This window comes from Sebastes umbrosus, chromosome 8 (assembly GCF_015220745.1).
Source record: "Sebastes umbrosus isolate fSebUmb1 chromosome 8, fSebUmb1.pri, whole genome shotgun sequence".
Taxonomy (NCBI): Eukaryota; Metazoa; Chordata; class Actinopteri; order Perciformes; family Sebastidae; genus Sebastes; species Sebastes umbrosus.
Window position 1 is genome coordinate 26,158,426 of NC_051276.1, and position 20,765 is coordinate 26,179,190.

A 20,765-nucleotide genomic window follows, 5' to 3' on the forward strand; every position below is an offset into this window, starting at 1 on the left:
AAGTTGAAAGATTTGTGTGTCTCTCTGACATTTTTCTCTGCTGATCCTTCTGTCAGAGCAGCAGACTCATACGTGATAGAATTTATGTCACATCCATATAATGTCGTGTGTGTGAATTAATCCTCCTTCTCTAAACTAATGAGTCCTGTTTGTCTCCTCCTTTTTGTGTCTCACCTTTTCTCTCTTTTTCCCCACCCTGCCCTTCTACCTGCTGTATCTCTGACTCACCTCCTCCCCTCGCATTCTTTCCTTTTGCCCCTTTCTTTCTAAATATCGCTCCACCATTTCTCCATCTTTACCACCTCTTTCTCATCTTCCTTTCCTAACTCTCTTTCTTCATGCGTGACTGGCTATTGGACTCTTTAACAGTGGGCAGCAGGCAGACCACCGCTCCAGCCTCTGTCTCTGTGGCCGCAGCAGCAGTGGCCGCAGCCGCCGGCACCACCGCAGGGCTGGTGGAACAAGGTAGCATGGTGGCTTACCCAGGGCATGCCACCCCTCTCCCCAATCCCCCTTCTCTGTTCCTGTCTTTTACACTTAATTCTCTTCTTCTATTTCCCCTCTGTCATTTTTCTCTGCCTCCACCTTCTCTCCTTCCTCAGCATGGGAGCTCAGAGCATGAGACCGACCATATCACTAACTACATCTCCCATTTACTCATCATCTGCAGCATTAGCTATGTCTAGCAAGTTTTATACAACCTTTTGATACATCACAAAAATTAAAATGCAACCAAAGTGTTTTTTCCAGTCACTGAGCTAAGGCAAGATCTTAAAAATCTTCAAAACATAGATAAAAAAAAGGAAAAAGTATCAACTGGAAAGATGTTGTTCAGCAGTTATTGGCCTTTTTTAGTTTTTATCCAAGGAAGGCATTCGTTTAACACAACTAGCGATCAACTCTCAATAGGTGTAATGAGAGTGACAGTAAGAATTCATTATAGATGAAGCCATAATTCCAAACCTGCTTCAGTTCATTTAACTTAATTTTTGCTGATGTTTTAGTGAATATTTCAGTTTCCATTCGCCCATTCTATGTTGATGCTTCATAATTCATAAAGGACTTGGATGGAAACCCAGCTACTGCTGTCATTTTCCACATCAGCACATCTGTCACCTGAGATCTGATAGGATGGCTGCAGCGCCCATCACTGCCCTGTCATCGCCACTGACCCATATTCATCCCATCATCTTCATCTCTAGACGACGCAGCCACAGAGCATGGCCTCGACCCAACCAAACAACCGCTGTCCTATACCTCTGTTTCTCTTTTCTTTTCTTCTCCCTTTTTTTTCCTCCCACTTCACATCTGTCATATCACCTCTCCATTTTACCCCATTCACTTCCCTATGACCTGTCATTTCTACCTCTCACACTTGTCTCTCAAGTCACTTTTCTATATCTCCGCAAGCATCACTGCCACTTCACAGCATACTTTCATATCTCACTCCCCCTCCCCCCACCCACTCCTCTTTCCCTCTCTCTTCTTTTCTCTGTCTGACAATGACACTGGAAAGTTCACCCCCGTCACTTTAAGGATGGAGCTGCCCAAGAGCTGTCGGTGAATGCTGCATGGGGCACTGGACTGGTGCATGCGCTGCAACACGGCGGGGGGGTTACTGTGGTGCATGGTGAACACTGTGGAAGATGCAAGGCTGGGCTGGTTCTCATGATGACAAAAACCTTTGAAGCTGTTGCTTTACTATTTTTTATGTTCTCACATGATATACACAAATCTGGCCAAATACTGGAAGTAACCAAGTCGCCATTTCTGGGGGTGGCGTCTCCCTACAATACGTGCACGTTTGAATGCAAGCTGTCCATAAGAAGTGTACCGTTTTCTCTTTTTACCTGTACTTTGGCAGGGCCGCTAGATCGCGGAACACAAAGCGGTCGCCGGATTCGTCTATAATCAATGCTGTAGACATCGACTGAACTTTTAATTCTATATAACCAAATTGTAGTTGTGTGTTCAGACAAAACGCAAATTTTAGAGACGGCGTGATTGCAGTGACTTAATGTGTTCCTGCATTAAGTGACTTTTACTTTCAGGGGGTCCCAAATACAACTCGCAGAAACACTGACATTCTCTGACTATATCAACTATTAGTAGACAATGTGCCCATGCAGCTGACACAGAGCAACATGGGCATCCCCTTCGAGGCTTATTTCTGCCCCCCTGACAAATGTAAATGTAATATTCACTTGCCTTTAGCTGTCGTTTGGTCAGCCATCTCTTTCGAGAAAAATATCCACATCCTTACCAGTCAGCTTCTCTGAGCTGCTGGAAAAGTCTGTTTTCATTTTTACAGTGTGTTGTGGCAGCCTTGACCTGTGGGTGATGCCAGCAACATTTTTGTCAAATCTTTTTTTTTAACACCACCACAAATATTTGAACCGTGAAGTGCAAGAGCAGTAGGATTGGAGGACATTTTTATAAATGTGAACCCGACCTGTCGTGTGTTTTCTGGGTTTGCAGAAATGAACCGCAGGCATAAACGACAAAGAGCTTCACTTGACAGTCGAGCATTGAGCTAAGGAGACAGAAGTAGTGGCAGTGTCCTTGTTTCTGTGGCCCAGTGGGACTCCACAGTCCTCTCTGTGTCCCTGAGCCTCCACTAGGCTCCAATCAAATATTTATAGTGGGTTGCCTCCCCCTATCAGCCTCACTGGCTTACCGGAGGCCTCGCTCTACCTTGCATATTCATACACACAAATACAATCACTGTCTACTAGACTTCACCCTATCCTCATGCAGGAGAAGGGTAAATGCATCTTTTAATGTGTAGAAAAAGTTCTTGAGGAACTCAAGCTTATTGCATTTCCAAAGGGCACTTTTTGGCTCGTGCGACTACCCCCTGAATCATCATGTGAATCCATGCCCATCCTTGCTTTGCTCCTGCGGTTGTGCATCTTGCGTGATTTTAGTGGGAATTTATAGAGGTGATTTTGTTTTAATCTCTTCCTCCTCTCTCTTCTTGCTTCATGTATAATTTGTGGCAAGGTAAGGAGCGCCCCTTGCTTCTCCACCTTCGGTCTGAATCAAGCTACTTTTTTGATTTTTCAGGTTTCCCACTGAGATTTCCTCTTCATCACTGGAATCCAAGCCATTCTTAGCAACACAGTTTTTTTTATTTTTTTTTTTAAAATTCAGTTTGCCACTTTGACAGAATAATGGTGTTAGGAAAGAGCACGAAAGAGTACGCTTATCACTTTGGTTCATCTTCTCCTTACTCTTCCTCTCTGCTCTCCTTTCATATCCTCTCCTCTTCTGCCAAGCCATCAGAGAATACGAGAGAATGAACTTGACACTCTTCTGACCCCATTTCTTCTCCTCAGTAACAAGCAGCCTTTGGAAGGAGGAACAACAGCACAACAATAAACCAACAACGATAAACCATGCACATTCATGCCACTCTCACATCCCTTCCAGATTATGAAGTGCATTTTATCACTTCCTATTGCTCCTTCGTTGACTGCTGGCCCAATTCCAAACCACCTCCTGCACCCTCTCCCTACCCACTTCCACTCCGTTTGCGCGTTCGCGTGGAAAGTCCGCCATATTAAGTGCCATTCAAAACCAATTCACGGGGAGTGGAAGTAGGTTATAAAACCCTCCAACAGCGAGCCTGCATCGATGCCGACTTACCAGCTGCCCTTACTGACGATGCGCAACACCATTTTGTGTTCGTCATGGAACACTCTCCAACGTCAGTTCTGTGCGACTACCGGTACAAACATTTACTCGTTAACTGCTCAAACTTATACACATTTAATTTATTCTACTTTATTGTCATACAGACGTCAACAACATAAAGTAAATAGATTGTATTTAGGATCAAATATACCCTTGTCCAGTCTAAAAAACAGTAGACATGTTCATTAGACTTATATTCATTATTTTGTACCCCTATCAGGAGCTATATCCCCATAAGGTATTATATCTTTAACTATGCAATACTGACTGAACAGTGCAATAATTCAGTGCAATAATTCAACTGTGCAATAATCTGGTTTACTCCGGCATTAACACTGCATTTATTTATACAGAACATTTAAACTAATATTCTTATTTTACACTATTCTTGCATTTATATTATTTGCATTGATCCTATTTTTCAGCATTATTATTTGCACTGAGCAAAACGTAACACAATTTCCCCCCAGGGATCAATAAAGTATTTCTGATTCTGATATTTATTTCCTTGCCGTAGAGAGGGAAATTCCTCCCCGAAGTGGCCGCTGTATTTATACCCTACACCTTAAAGAAGGGTGCTTCATTGAGCTGTGAGTTTGACTAGAAACGGAGTTCACTCCGTCACGGAGTGGTAGGGTGTAGGGACCGGATTGGAATCGGGCCTGCTGAATGTGCGAACCTCACTTCAAAGATGAGACACTATGTCACTGAGGCAGAAAAGTAAAAGAAGAAAGCTTGGACAAAAGGTGGCTGGTGGTTGATCACTGTCTCACTTTCCAAGTGACAGCTTTAAAAGTCCACTTGTAAGGATGTGATTTTTTTACTTAATAGGACTGGGCCAGGGCTCCACTAGACTCTGAGCTGGCCTCCTAGTGATTGGACCTCTGTTCCTCCTAAGAAATCACTGCCCAATGGACATTTTCATGGAATTCAGCTTCTGTAGAAAATTCAGTGTAGCTGGCTCGGAGCATGTTTGGAAACGAAAGTGAAAAAATCAAAGACAAGCTGTGTCTCATGTTCAGAGAGAGCAAGAGGGAGAGAGAAGCAAAGAAAAAAAAAAAATCCCAGACCGCCAGAAATAGTGTTTTATGTAACGTGGCTGGCTTCTGATGTGATTGCATCTGATTTAGACTTGAAATTGCACTCAGCCCCTTTAAAAAGTCCCAGCAAGGATTACGTCAAGGGGAGTAAGAGAGAGAGAGGGGGAGAGAGTGAGAGAGGAGGAGGCTGGGACTTGGCAGGTGACAGACACCAGCATTTCCCATATTAACTGTGCTGTTGTATTTAATTTATAATGTAGCCTTACTACTATTGAACAGATTACTGGTGTTCATTTGTAATGTAGAAACCTTGTCACATAGGATGTCTTCAAATGACATCAGAAACACTATAACTAGGGCTGTCAATCAATTAAAACATTTGATTACAATTAATCGCATGATTGTCCATAGTTAATTGCGATAAATCACAAATTAATCACACATTTTTTATCTATTCAAAATGTACCTTAAAGGGATATTTGTCAAGTATTTAATACTCTTATCAACATGGAAGTGGGTAAATATGATTGCTTTATGCAAATGTATTTATATATTTATTATTAAAAATCAATTAACAACACAAAAAAATGCTAAAAGGCTACTTCTCATTATTACCTCAGTAAACATTGTAAACATGTCATGATTTCAAGTCTTCTTCAATACAGCATGATGTTCATTTAGTAAATTATGGTCCCATTTAGAGTCAAATAGACCATAAAGCAGGGTATGCTTTAGGGCGTGGCTTGTGATTGACAGGTCGCTACCACGGCGTTTTCCGGTCTGGGTTTTGTCCACGTTTTCGTCTTAGAACTTCGTTCTTCGCGTCAATTCTGGTTGCAAAAAAACCGACAGCCACAGCCAAAATGCCTTCGAGGCTTCAAAACCGTAGTCCGCAAACAAATGGATGACGTCACAGTGACTACGTCCACTTCTTATATACAGTCTATGGGCGCACCGACGGACCGTTTCCTGCATGTCATTCTTCTTTACTCACATTTTCTGTCTCTACCAAATAAAGGCATAAGATGCACAAACATAATGTTAAAAAAAACTACAGTAGTTTATTTACATTCTGAGACACTGCCACAGAGAAATAGTTTGCAACTTGCAGACATCATCCAAAATGGGAAATGTAAAACTCATCACTTCCTATATGCCTGAGGTCTTGTATATATGTGTGCTGGGTTGGAGCTGGACAGTACCAGCTAATGCATTTTTGGTATCAACGTTTTAAGCAGTAGAGATGCACCCATTTTCTCGTCCAATCTTGTCAACATCTGGTGTTGTTAGTGTTAATCCTCTGTCTACATCCTACACCTACAGCGTCCACCGACACCGACACCAACACCACAGAGTATGGCTCTTATTTTGGGGCCCCTCTGGGTGAACATCCATCTATCTGATTCTATCGGACCACCTCGCTATCCGTGCTTTAGCTGTGCAGTCATGGTGAATGCCCCGCGGACTGTCTTCTGTTGTTTGCGTGCCGTTTGCACTGTTGTAAGGGATTATGGGCATTACGCTCATCAGAGGACTGTGTCTACAGTATCATTCTTCCTCTCCTACCCTACTCCCTCGTTACCCTTCATTAGAGAGCAGACTGAAGACTAATCCTCCTTAAGGCCCCCACAGAGTTCTTTAAGGCAGGGCTTATTGGCTGCCGTGCAAGGCGGCCATATTTGTTTCAGCTTCATGAGAGGACCTTGGCACAAGAATTGATGTGAAACAATGGATTGGAGGACATTTTTATTTCACTAGCATCAATGTCTTTGTATTGCTGAAATGTCTGCATCTAGTCTCAAGACAGACGGAAAATAAATAAAGTGATGCGTATTGGGTAATTCCTTGTCCACCTGACCAACGAGCTTTGGCCTTTAGCATCAAATGCATTGGGACCATGGATGTATAATAACACCTGGATAAAAAAAAAGCATTTTCCCCATAGACCACCGCTGTAAAAGAAACATCTGTAAAACTGTAGACTGGACACCTCGAACTGCAAACAAGGTCGATTATGACTCTTTTTGATCCATGGAGGTTTAATATTTGTAAAACTTTCCTCGAGCCGAGAAAAGCGATTTAAAAAATCTGTGATGTCATCACAATGTAAAGTCTATGTGCCGAGCAGGAAATCGTGGGCGGGGCCAGCGGGAGAAACACTACTGCGAATATTCAGCTACTTTAGCTGAGCCAAAGAAAAAGATAATTTTACTACAGAGTTCAATGGAGAACATCATTTAAAGAAGTCAAATAAATGTAATCTCTTCAATGTAGGTTAAAGATGTAGCAGATATTGTGAATCACTGAAAAAAGCAGTTGCTTCTCTCTTTCTGCTCATCTCCACCTCTGACTGGTTGTTTCTCCTTGTGTTTGTCTTTGCAGCAGCTAAGAGCTTGCTCAACAAAAAGGCAGATGTCAAGGTAAGGGTCATCACATGTCTTCCTCCAACTTCTCTACCCTCTTGACTCCTGTTTTTCTCTGCACTACTATTTGATTCTTTCCTAATCTGGCTATTCTCACTTTTGCCTTCTGAAACTCTCTTTTCTTTGTGTGTGCGCTTCTCATTAATTGTGTGACATAATCTCATTGGATGTGTTATTAATTGTGATATATGTGGAGATATGTGGTTTTGTTTTCAGATGGTGCACATCTGTGTAAAGAGATACTCACAGATTTGTTTTGTAAAAAGCCTCAGCTCTACTCTGGATACGTGTGTGTATGTGCTTTTGTCAGCCTTTGTGTTGCCTGCCAGAGCCTCAAGTGGCACATCCTTCTGAAAGCACCCTTTATTTTGATTCGGCATTATCCAGCTCATTGCCACCTCTCCATCTCCATTATTAAATGCAACCATCTGTCAGCCTTTTTTTTCATCACTTCCTCTGCCTCTCCATCCCTCCATTTCTGTCTCTTCCTCCTCTTTCAGTGCTTCCTATTCCTGCTCACCCCATCTGGTCTTTAACCCTACATTCCAGTTCACCCTTTTTAATGAAGATCTCTCACCATCCTACGCTCGCACGTACACACACTGCTGCAGTAACACGTCCCACACACAGCTTCCATGAATGTGTCCTGTGTGTGCAGCGTGTGTGCACGATGGTGTGCGACAAAGCTAGGAACATGGTGTACATGCAAAAGAATGCGTTTGCTTCTCAGCATTGTACATTATGTTAGGAAGAGCTTTGCACGCATACACGTGGACATAAAGGTGTGTGTGTGTGTGTGTGTGTGTCTGTGTGTAATGTGAATGTGTGTTTGTGAATATATCACATTCGATTGTCAGTTTAAAAAGAGAAAGCAAGTGCAAATGGGGGTGTGAGCATGCCTGCACATCGAGTGTGCGTAAGCGTGGGTGTCCGCTTGTGTGGTTTGCTCATGTGCAGCAGTGCGTGTGTGTGTGTGTGTGTGTGTGTCGGTGCACATGGCCCCCCTCCCCTTTCTCCCTGCTCAGTCGGTTCTGCAGGGAATGTGACTCCGGTTCCAGGAATAGCTGCCAGTCTGGACCCTGGAAACTCAGACGACAGAAATAGAAACTTACTTCCACTGCGGCGCACTCATTGCCTAGCAACAGGCTCCCCACACACTTGCCCCAAACCATTTCTAACGGCGTCTTCTTCGTTCGCTGCCGTCCCTGCTTTCCTCCGTCCCTCCCTCTTCTCGTTTCTTCCCTCCACATGTCCTTTTGGCGACTACGGCCTCCTCTCCTTGGCCTCTCCTCCTTCTTCTTCACCCGCGGGTTCACTAATGCGTGACGGCACCTGACGTTTTTGCAGCTGTAACACCTGCTCAGAGCAAGCAGGCGGCCTCCCTATGGCCCGAACTACACGCCACCGTCAGCCTCCTGTGCTGCCAGAAAAGCCACTCCATTCAGCATTTCATGCAGTGTTGTTATATTGATAACACACTTTTTAGCTATACTTTTTGCTTCTAAAAGATATTACATGTAGCATTCTTATTATAGGGCTGTCATTCGATTAAAATATTTAATCGCAATTAATTGCATAATTGTCCATAGTTAATCGCAAATTAAGTGCACATTTTTGTCTGATCAAAATATACCTTAAAGGGAGCTGACTTGACTATCACTTGTCCCAAACTGCATGTGATTATCATAAAGTGGGCATGTCTGTAAAGGGGAGATGCATGGGTACCCATAGAACCCATTTTCAAGACAAGGGAACCCTTTGAAAATGGCCAGTGGCAAGCTAGTATGATATGGTTGGCACCAATGCATTCCTTAGGTTTTCTATTTTCATATGATGCCAGTATCTTCACTCTAGCTTTAAAACTGAACCCACTACAACTTAAAAATTGCAAGTTGCGTTAATGTGTTAAAGAAATTAGTGGCAAATATGCATTATCGCGTTCACTTTGACAGCCTTAATTTTTATACATCGATATGACGGCTTGATAAAGTGCTAAAAAAACTATCTAACAGATTTGGCCTGAATTTGCGAGAATGTAAAATACAACGTAGAGGGCATATTAGGTTTCCAATGTTCATTGGGTTTTGTTTCGAGCTGCAACTAACGAATATTTTCATTGTTGATTATTCTGTCATTTATTTTCTTGATTAATTGATTAGTTTTCTGGTCTATGAAATGGTAAAATCAATGTCAATAACTGTTTCTCTAAGCTCAAGGTGACGTCCTCAAATGTCTCCACAACTCAAAGATATTCATTTTACTGTCATAAAGGAGTAAAGAAACCAGAAAATATTCACATTTAAGAAGCTGTAATCAGCGATTTTTGACCTTTTTTTTTTTAACGATTACTCAAACCGATAAATCAAAATAGTTGGCAAATAACTTAATAGTTGACAACTAATCGATTAATCGTTGCAGCTCTAGTCTTGTTCATCAACTTTACAAATATTGATGAATATTGAAAATTTAAAATGAGTTCTGGGAGAATGCTTTTGTATTCTGACAGAACGAATTTTGCCTTTTCTTGTCTTGCTTTTCTATTATGCCTCCATCTTGCTCCTTGTTGCCCCAAATGTTCTTCATCTGTTGACAGAAGACGAGTGGGTCACAGTTTAGCCGTTTGCACGACTCGTCTTGTGATCTACTTCCCGCTCTTATGTCCTCTTCCTGATGACTTCCACTTAAACCACCGCTCCTTTTTCGTGTGCTTGCACCTACTTGCATTAACACTTGAGAGGAAACACTCGTCCTTCTTCTGCCGCTTTATCCAAGCTGTCTGGAAAATGCTGTTCTTATGAAGGATTGAAATCTGCGTTGCCATCAAAGTGCACAAGTTTTGGTTTAGCCTTACAAGTTCTTTCTTGTACTATGTACCAGTCCATTCACTTTTTTTGTCATTGGTTACTTTATCTTTTTCCCCACTTTCTTCTACCATCCATCCATCCGTCAATAAATCCATCCATCAATCGCCTGGGGACAGAAACGCAAGTCCAGCTCTACTGTCCAGTATATGGTGAGCATGCTATTTATGCATTCGCCCAGTCACTCCTTCTTTTTTTGCTCCCACTTTCTCCACTTGTTAACTGCTGTATTTGCTTCATCCACCTTTCCCCTGCCTTCACTCTCCTTTACTTCACTGAAGTATTGATGGCTAAATAAAATAACACACACACAGAAAGTCAAACTTCATTGTCAGAAGATGCCAGGCAGGAGTCATAGCTTTGGCCCTTGCAAAGCGCACTGCCTGAATACTAACCCTGACATTACTGTGAGAGCGTAACAGAAGCAGGATGTTTTAGTTCCATCAGAGTTACTCTAGGGATGCTGCTCCAGATCTGTCAGGGACACACTTTTAGAACAGAGGCAGCGCCGGTGCTTGTAGTTGTGATACAGAACTCTTTGGTCTTTCAAGTCAAGGCACATGCTTCAAACAAAAAGTAGGAATAAAAGTAGGGCTGTCCTCGACCAAAGAAATGCAGGGTACACACTACACGAGATTCCCCTCTCCCGACAATCATAAGAAAAGCCCTGATTTTTTGATGGTTCTAAGATTATCTTTCCAGATATTCCTGTGCTGTGAGGTGTGTTAAGAGTGTTTTTTACATCCTCCGATCTGCTCGGAAGTCCATCCTTTCAAAAATTGTTATCCCCATTAGTCACTTAGACACAAAAACGTGAGGAAATAGGTTCCAGGTTGAAAAATACCCAAGTTACCCTTTAACTTTGATGAGGAATACATTTCTTGTTGCTCCACAGAGACAGCCGAGTGATGGCTGTCGACATCTTTGGTTGGTTTCAATGAGTGCGTGAGTGTTTGTTTGGGCAGGGGTGTGTGTGAGTTCACTGTTTATGTGTATGTCTATATGTCAACTTATTGTCCGCTTACACCAGCTTTTATTTTCAAGGTTGTGCGTATGCATTGTATTGTCTCTTTGCACTTGTGTGTGTTGACGTTTCAGCTCTTCCTCTCCTCTCCTCTCTTCTCTTCTCCTCTCTTGGGTAAGCCCAGTGGCTTACAGAATTTATTTTATGGTTAACACATATGCACCCATACAACACACAAACACACACACCCTGGTTGACTTCCTTTCCGTGCTGCAAGTCAGTATGTCAAACAGTTAACAATTCTGTAGCTTGAGAGTAAATGATCTAACAGTATTCATATTACCTTGCTCCTCTTTCTTAAAATCTTATTCTTTAACATTAGGTCAAAATACCTGTGATATGATAGAATTTCGTTAGCGTGATTAGCAATAGAGTTAGGTTGAATTATGTCAGCTCTTTGGCAGATTTCTTCCCTCTTTGTTTTATGGCGTAAAGGGATAGTTTGGGTGTTTTGAAGTGGGGTTGTATGAGGTACTTATCCATAGGAGGTGTATTACCTACAGTAGATGACGGTCGGCACGCCCCTAGTTTGGAGAAACAGACAGGAGTACCGACACTGGAGCAAAGCAATGTAATGCTGTGGACGGGGACGGCAGAAAAAAACATTTTAGACCGCTAAAAGAAGGCTCACCTACGTATCACCGCTTTATCTTGCCGTCAGACAGCCCTTTCCGACAGGTAACTGAACGGAAAGTGAAAATTATCTATGCTCTCTCCAAAGCCAGCAGGCTCAGATGACAAAAACAGTATAGATACGTTTCACTTTCAGTTCAGTTCGCCATCGGAAAATATCCTAAATTTAGCATACACTTAAACGGATATCATTTTTTTAGGTGAGCCTTCTTTTAGGTGGCTAAAATGCGTTTTTCTGCCGGCCCTGTCCACAGCATTACATTGCTTTGCTCCCGTGTGGGAACTCCAAACTGGGGACTTGCCGACCGTCATCTACTTTAAGTAATACACCTACTATGGATAAGCACCTCATGCAACCCCATTTCAAAACACCCGAACCATCCCTTTAATGTGGCATTAAGTAATCCATGACTTCTCTTGACCTCTATCACTGACGAGTAGGAAATGCTTAGATGTAATAGTGTTGCATGATTAAGATTGATGTAATAGTAGCTGACTTCTTAGAGTGAGTCCCTTTGGGGTTTCACCTCCACACCCAGGCCCCATTTAGCAACATCAAGTTAATATTTATCCAAACAAGATGACAAATAATTGAATGTAGATTTAATGCAAATGTGATTATGATCGAACTGAACTATAAAGGACTGGCTGCTCTTTGATGTGTGGCCTTCAAAGGAGCATTTGATCAAAGCTTATAAAGGTGATTTCATTACGGCCAAATGGCACAGTTGTGCACAGCAATGACCGGCTCGCTGTACGTTATCCCTTACTTGTATTTAGGTGGTTTCCACAAGTCATCTCAAATTCTATTTCTAATTCCAACTGAAAAGACTTATTTAACTGAAAGGATGTCGCAAACACCAAAGGTGTAACGCTCAAAATTAGTTCAATAGTCAGTATATAGGAAGTCGACGTAGTCACCGTGACGTCACCCATTGGTGTGTGGACTGCCATTTTAAAGCCTCGAGTTCGCCATCTTGGTTTTTTTGCAACCAGAAGTGACACGAGAGGGTGGAGCTAAGTACAATCGAATGCTGAATAAGACATTTTCAGGCGACCAAAGAGGTTATAATTAACTTTCATGAAGTGAAAACACACTGTGAAAGGGTTAAAGTTGTAAGACGAAAACAAGGACAGCTCCCAGACCGGACAACGCTGTGGTAGCGACCTGTCAATCACAAGGTAGCCACGCCCTAAAGCTTCCCCTGCTTTATGGTCTATTTGACTCTAAATGGGACCATAATTTACTAAATGAACATCATGCTGTATTGAAGTAGACTTGAAACTAGCGATTGAGGCCATAAACTCATGTTTACAATGTTTACTGAGGTAATAAATCAAGTGAGTAGTAGGATCATTTTCTCATAGACTTCTATACAATCAGACTTCTTTTTGCAACCAGAGGAGTCGCCCCCTGCTGGCTGTTAGAAAGAATGCAAGTTTAAGGCACTTCAGCATTGGCTTCACTTTTCAGATGCAACGGATGCTCACTGATTAGTTCTCACAAGTAAAGCAGTGCGAGGACACAGACTTGCATAGAAGCACACAATCACAAACCCACCTTTTGCTGTTGTTAACACTCTTGTTGTGTCTCCTCCCTTTCCTTTCCTCTCCTTTCCTTTCCTGCACAGCCCACGACAAACAGCATCAAAAACAGCATAGTCACCAGCCCCAAAGGAAACACCCCTTCACCTGCTCTGGTATTTACCTCCTAACCCAACCTCCCTTCACCTTTGTGTGTGTTTCTGTCTGTCTATCCCACTGCCCGTCAGTCCTTCAATACCCCTATCTTCACCCTACTCCTTCACTTATGTCTGTTTTCGCTCTCCGTCCGTCGTGTTGGTTATGGTTGATCTTTGCCCAGCTGCTGCGAGGGCCACAGCGGGGTAGGTCTTAAACCAGCAGGTGGTGTCAGGAAACATTTCCCCAAGGCAGGTGTGGATACTATGTGACTTGCACTCGGGTTGATATTGTGCTGCCCTGTCATTTTCTCTGTCAGTTAGAGTTTCCCAAAGAGGAACAGACAGGCATTGCCTGCTGGGACTGTCAGTTCGATTTACCCCCTGCTTCCTATGTATGCCTCTGTAGAGAAGCGGTACACCACCACGTGAGCATCACAGTCCAAAGGTCTTCAGATTCTCCTCCCAGCCAAATAGCACACCAGCTGATTTCAGAGATTAATTCCTCCTCTTTTGTTGATGGTGTTAAAATCAGTGAGATTGGCTGGAATGAAATCCTGCATGCTCTTGTGCTTCTGGTCACAAAGCACTTTTATTGAAACTGAGTGCATTTACTCCTGGAAGGATAGTCCAGAAGTGTGAGCAGGAATTTTACTCAGCATCAGACCTCTGGGGGAGATTTCCAAGTTACTTGTGCTTCTCTTATTGATCTGTGTGGACCTTATGCTATTTACATTTTTCTGTGGGTGAGTTGTAGACCTGGAAACTGATGCAGCAATTCCAATTTCCCATCATTTTCTATTATTAAAAAACATTATCATTTGTGAATCTGTTCAAATAAGATCACCCAACTATACACCTTTATTAAATGACTGGTGGTTTTGGATAAATAAGCCCAAAACAAATGTGTAAATTTTACGTTAAAGCTTCAGTAGGCAAAAATGTTTAGGCATCATTGGGCAAAAATTCCTTAATAACCTTTCAGCATGTTGTAATTCAAGTGCTCTGAGAGATAACTAGACTTCTGCACCTCCTTGTGGCTCTGTTTTCAGGCTTTTAAAAAATCTAGGAGAGAGAGCGTTCCTATTGGCTGTGCACCGGCTGGTGGGCGGTGCTTGGTATATCCTCAACTGCTCTCAACAGAGAGCGGGAGGGCGCCTGTGATCTCCATGCTGTTGCTAGGGACTTGAGCTAGTTACTGTGTTTACCCATTTGGTACATTAACTCCTTCAGTATAGAGCTGCCAGGTCATGGAGAGACACACTTACATGACCTTCATTTTCTGACCTGGAAGCTGTTTGGTGGGCGATGGGAATCTTAAATGCACTTAATGTGCGGTTTGGCTCTATTTACATAACACAAAAGGCCATCTAAATGATTCGACTAATCTGAGCCACCAGAACATCCCATGAAGAGCAGCAGTGTTAATGTAAAATCAGTGGTAATGTGTAGCGGTCAGCCCCTTACCCTTCCGATGATGTGACACCATCAGCGCTCGCCCCCTCCATCTAATCTGCAAAACCCAGGTACTTTGTTCTCACTCATCATCATCATCATCTCCCAAGTTGCCGCCCGGTGCCTGTTGCCCTGGGCGACGGTTGCCCCGACAACACCGCCATCATCACCAGGGAGAAAACTGACGATTAGTCATCACAAGGGTGTCACTTCCCGAGGGAAGAGAGCTGCAAAGAATATGTGGGGTGGCGGCGAGTTCTGGTTTACGGTACATGAAATGACAGTTCTTAGCAGACTGTGGAGAGCTGCAGAAAAATATATCCCTTATGAATCAGTAGCAATCAGTGCCTGCTCTATGAGGTAGCAAGTAAGTAGTGTCTAAGTGCAAGCCACCAAGTTCAATTACCAGTGATTGAAAGGAGCCACTTATTGTGCAAAAAACGTAATGTAACTTAACGTACTTTACAACAACAGCTAGAGTTTCTCAGAGGCACACCTGAATACAGCATGACGTCCCTGTCGGCGCCGACATGTGTTAAATGACGGCGTGCATAAACCCCGCTTCACCGTACAAAACGACGTAGACACACAATTTATTTTAAGTGGAGATGGCGCCACCACGGCTGGCGCCACCTCGACTTTGAAGTGTTGTTGTTTTTTTCCTTCGGACGCACGCAAGTAGGCGGAAACGGTGAGGAAAAAGAATCGCCAATCTTGCTTTTTGTTTCCATTGTCAAAATCGGAAGCTAATTCCGATAGACTTCTGATTTAGAATCGAAATCGTGACACCCCTTAGTAACGTATCATAGCAGAAATGGCAAAAAGACATTGTGTGGCAGAAACTAACATTTATGAGGAAAACTAACTGAGTGTGCTCTAAGTTGGAGCTATAGCTTAGTTTTAGCAGCAAGAAGATTTAGAGGGGGTTGGTAGCAGAAGAAAGAGAAAAGTTATATGGCTAATCTTGTGGAGTGACAGAGCCAATTCCGTGCACACAGTCCTGACAAAAAAACTGCAATTACCGAATTTCTTTTAGGAAGGGATCCTGAAATGATGCCAGTATCTGCCCGGCAGTGCTCACCTTTTCTTCTGAGACCAGTGCGAAGGAACAGAATGACCCGTTTTCATCTTGTGGGGCATCTCAGTCTTTTTTTTGCTGGGTGTACCAGGGCCTTGTAAGATGTTGAGGCTTGTGTTTATCTATCAGAGCTCATTTACATTGCATGAGCTGGCTGATTTTCTCTTAATTTTGATTTGCAATTCTGTTGATTCTGTACATATTTGCACCATGTAGGGCACTGAAGGCAAATTTGAATTATGCATGCTCAGCAGGGTAGTGCAGAAATAAAGAGTGCCCATGTTCAGCAAAACCCTGGTTAAGTTATGTCACAGTTTTGAGTTCATCTCAGTGCTGTCCTTTTCCTTATGCTGTGTTCATACTATGTCTGTGTGTGTGAGAGAGAGATATTGTGTGAGTACCTGCTCATGGCAGACACTTCACCCTGAGTTTCAACACGGTCTCTGACTTCAAATTGCGGTTTTCAGCTCATCCACCCACTCTGCATCCCTTTGAAGGATTCTTCCCGCTTTCCTTTGTCAACCTTAACAAGCACTTTCTCTTCATCCAACATTCATACCACTCTTTTTCCTCTGTCTTTTTTTTAACACTTAATCCATTTCTATCTACTTTTATGTCACAATCGTTTCTCTTTCTTTCCCCCCCTCTCCCTCCCCCTTTCTTTCCTTTCTCTCGTTTATTCCACGTCCCTCCTCCTCGTCCTCTTCCTCCAGGAACCTCAGACAACCGTCATCCATAATCCAGTGGATGGGACGAAGGTATACATGTATCATTCCCCAGTTCTGACCTACTCTTTATCCTCTTTGCCATTCTCCTCCTGTTCCTCATCTTCTCCTGCCCTTTGATCCGTCTTTTCATTATGCATCTGTGTGAGCGCGCCAAGGCATTGGTTTACTAATGTGTATGTGCATATGTGTGTGTGTGTGTGCGTGTGTTGCTTGAGATTACACTCAGATAAATTACTTTGTAATATGAAGGGAACAAGTGGTGATTGGGAGAATGTTACTTACCTTTTTAACCAGTATAGTAGTTCTGAGTTTCCCTCAACGATGTTAAAAACACCCAGTATCATCCAGTCACATGCTTTGTTTGTTAAAACAAAGCATTGTGCAGCATAATTGCTAATGGATTTCACGTTTAAACTATGGCTGTCAATCGTTTAAAATATGTAATCGCGATTAATCACATGATTGTCAATAGTTGTTTGTGAATAATCACACATTTTTTATCTGTTTGAAATGTACCTTAAAGGGAGATTTGTCAAGTATTTAATACTCTTATCAACATGGGAGTGGACAAATATGCTGCTTTATGCAAATGTATGTATATATATATTATTGGTAATCATTAACAACACAAAACAATGATAAATATTGTCCAGAAACCCTCACAGGTACTAAAAATATGCTCAAATCATCACATGGCAAACTCAACCCCAACAGGCAACAACAGCTGTCAGTGTGTCAGTGTGCTGACTTGACTATGACTTGCCCCAAACTGCATGTGATTATCATAAAGTGTCTGTAAAGGAGAGACTTGTTGGTACCCATAGAACCCATTTTCATTCACATATCTTGAGGTCATAGGTCAAGGGACCCTTTTGAAAATGGCAATGCCAGTTTTTCCTCTCCAAAACTTAGCGCAAGTTTGGAGCGCTACTTAAGCTCCTTTGCGACAAGCTAGTATGTTATGGTTGGTACCAATGGATTCTTTAGATTTTGTAGTTTCGTGATACCAGTATCTTCATGCTAGCTTTAAAACTGAGCCCGCTACAACCTCCGAAAGATCGATTGTGATAATGCGTTAAAGAAATTAGTGGCGTTAAAAAGAATTTGCATTAAAGTGTTATTGTTGCGTTAACATTGACAGCCCTAGTTTAAACATATGCAAAAACAAGATCTTTCACCAGATCACATAATGTAGATTGTAGTTGTCAGAGAGCTCTGATGTAATTTAATGATCTTTGTTTCTTTTATTTCTACCCTACAACTTAGCCTCAATATAGTTGCTACAGTTAGTGTGATTGTATCTGTATGTGTTTACAGGATGTGCATGAACTTGCATGACTTCGCAGTAAGACGCCTTCCTCTTACGTGTGACCAAGCATTTGTTATCTGTGTGTGTGTGTGTGTGTGTGTGTGTGCGCCAGTGTATTTGCCGAGTTGTTTTTGCCGATGCACACAGCCAAAGGGGAACGGGAACATAACTTTGTTTCAAAGCCTCATCCAGGTTTCGCATCACAACAGAGTGACCTTTCCATTAGATTTAGGGTCAGACCTCAGAGGGAAGTGCATGGCTTTGTGTGCAACAGCAGGTCTCAGAAAGTCCACAGAGAGGCCACACAGGAAGGCTTACTTGACATCTAAAACACTTGCTCGCTTTGTTTGGTCCATCTGGGCATGTGAGAACGATGAATTTTAACCTTTGTGAGCCCATAATGCCAGCTTTGTGCATGAAATACACCAAAACATGAGGTTTTATGAATAAAGCTAGCGGTCTGTGATGCTTGGACATCCTGGCATTGCAAAATGAAATGAGTGCTGATTAAATGGGTGAAATGCCTTAATATATGGGTAAAGTGCACAAACTAAGTAAATTATTTACGTACATTCTACAAACCCTAGCTTCCTTGTGATGTGGCAGGATGAAACTAAATCAATAAAATGCTAAATGTCATAAAGAAAAACTTGAATATGATTCAGACCAAAGAAAACAAACTGTAGGTGTGATCACACATATAATGATATTTCTACTATTTGAGGATGCTTGCCACAGCTCTGCCCCTCACACACAGACACACACAGTTTTTCTCTTCCTCTCCTCTGCTGCTCTTTAGAAGGCTAGAAAACCACTTTTGTGCTCGTAATGCCGTTCATGCACGCGTGTACTTCTAATGAGGTCACCGAGTCTCTCAACTCTCCTCTACATGCAGGGGAATTTAGGCCCATTTAATCTGCTAATTGGAAATCAGAAGCTAACTTTTCCACTGGCGAAGGCCTGAGAAGAGAGAGACAGCCAGGCAGACAGAAAAAGGTAGATTGATAGATTTGCACGACATGAAGCCGGGCTTAAGACAATAACTAATTGCCCTTTGAGAATCTCTTCTGCCTGCTTCCATTGTTGAAATAGACGGATGGAGCACATCCCATTGCGTTTCTCTCAGTTTCAGCAAGAGGCGAGAGCACCCTGTGGAGGAAAGACGTCACTTGTCCACATGGTGTGATGCGCACACACACACACACACACACACACACACTGAGAATGAAGCAGAGGGAGCTCTGCCTGGAGTAGAAGAAGAGAAAAGAGGTTTCAGGCCAAGGGTAAAAAAGTGAAATATGGAATGACTGTTGACACAGTGGAATATTGTGCTGCTAGGCTGTAGGGATGTAACGGTGAGGACATTTTCCCACCGGTTAATAAACTTGTGACAACAACGGTGTTACTGATTACACCAGACATTTTACAAGAAAAGATGACGGTCAATATGCGTAGCGCGCTTACTTTGATCTTTACCGTCGGGTGGTGGTGTGTCTGGCCTCTCCGGTCCAGATTTCGCATCGGAGCCGCAGGGGTCTACTAAAGCATTGGGTTCAAATTTGAAATATTGCCAAATATGCGCGTTTGCTTTTCGCTTTGACACCAAATCCTCCGCCATCTCTCGGTCTGTTAACTCTCTCCCGTCCCGTGTGTGTGTAATATGACACCTGCTACTCTGAGCTGACTCCCTTCAGACTGTAGCGTCCGTCTTCCGGACTGTAGCGTCCTATCTATTGATAACATGCCGCTGATACGCCAAAATGAACTAAATGGGTTTTTTTATGTTAAAAAAACAAAAAGACAGTGGGGGCGGTTGGTACGTATTGTAATCGGTGTGTGCCCGACCACCGTGTAACACCAGTAACACCAACTACCGCGACAAGCCTACTAGGCTGATGGGTTTTCTGGCATGGTTTGACGTTGTATTTGCAATGGTTGGATGGTTGTGACACATTAACAGCGTTTAATAGCGTTTTGTGATTTTGTCCTTGTTTGGCATCTGTTTTATGGATTGAATCCGCATTAATTGGCTGATATATTTGGTGCTCTGTAATCAGTTTTGTTTTGTGAAGACTTGATATGATGACAACATAATAATATGCCCCCTGCTGGCCCGTGTTCTGACTGTGTAAAACAAGTCTCTACCACTCGTGTGACGTGTGTCTTCATGTGCATTTGGCACAGATGTGTGCGCTATTATGTTTGAACTCAAACTGACTGTCTATCTCTGATCTCCAGGAGTCATCAGACAGCAGCAACACCACTGTGGAGGATGAAGACGTGAAAGGTAAGACTGCAGAGATACAAGAGATAATCACATGACAAATTCCGAAGCTGAAAGGAGTACTTCACCCACAAATTGACCATTTGTATATTAATTACTCACCCTGCGTGACCTTGAATTCTTGTAGAAAACGTTGTTTTTCTCGCATGCCTCCATGGAGAATCAAAAAACGGAGAAAAGTCTTGATGAAGTAAACGGGGGCCGCGTTGAACAACAGCAAAACTATATCAAAACATCCGTTTACAAACTCTCACACAACTTGTGCATCTTCTTGCTGTTGTTAAACGCGGCCCCCATTTACTTCAATTCATCCGGACTTTTCTCCGTTTTTTTATCCTTCATTCACTTTGGAGGCATGAGAGAAAAACTTTTTCTTCAGGAATTCAAGGTAACATACAGGGTGAGTAATTGATATACAAATGGTCATTTTGTGGGTGAAGTACTCCTTTAAACAAGTCAACTATTGAACTGTTTGCTGAAGGTCAGAATGCTTCTGAGAACTTGACAGATTTTGGATCGCCATGTGACATTTTACTGTATCGATGTAATTGTTTT

The 20,765-nt window shown here is 42.6% G+C and overlaps 1 protein-coding gene across 42 annotated transcripts in view; it reads left to right on the top strand.

Moving 5' to 3' along the window:
- Window positions 1-20,765, top strand: part of camk2b1 (calcium/calmodulin-dependent protein kinase (CaM kinase) II beta 1) — a 79,210-nt gene that overhangs the window by 45,673 nt on the left and 12,772 nt on the right. For 4 of the 42 annotated variants that reach the window (XM_037778933.1, XM_037778934.1, XM_037778940.1 and 1 more), the window contains exons 13-17: window positions 370-465; window positions 7,122-7,156; window positions 13,309-13,377; window positions 16,603-16,647; window positions 20,165-20,213. In XM_037778933.1, the coding sequence (XP_037634861.1) occupies window positions 370-465; window positions 7,122-7,156; window positions 13,309-13,377; window positions 16,603-16,647; window positions 20,165-20,213 (294 nt within the window). Of the gene's footprint in view, window positions 1-369; window positions 466-7,118; window positions 7,157-10,139; window positions 10,173-13,308; window positions 13,378-16,602; window positions 16,648-20,164; window positions 20,214-20,765 lie in introns of all 42 variants that reach the window. The other 38 variants (XM_037778937.1, XM_037778974.1, XM_037778938.1 and 35 more) reach the window with 16 other exon arrangements.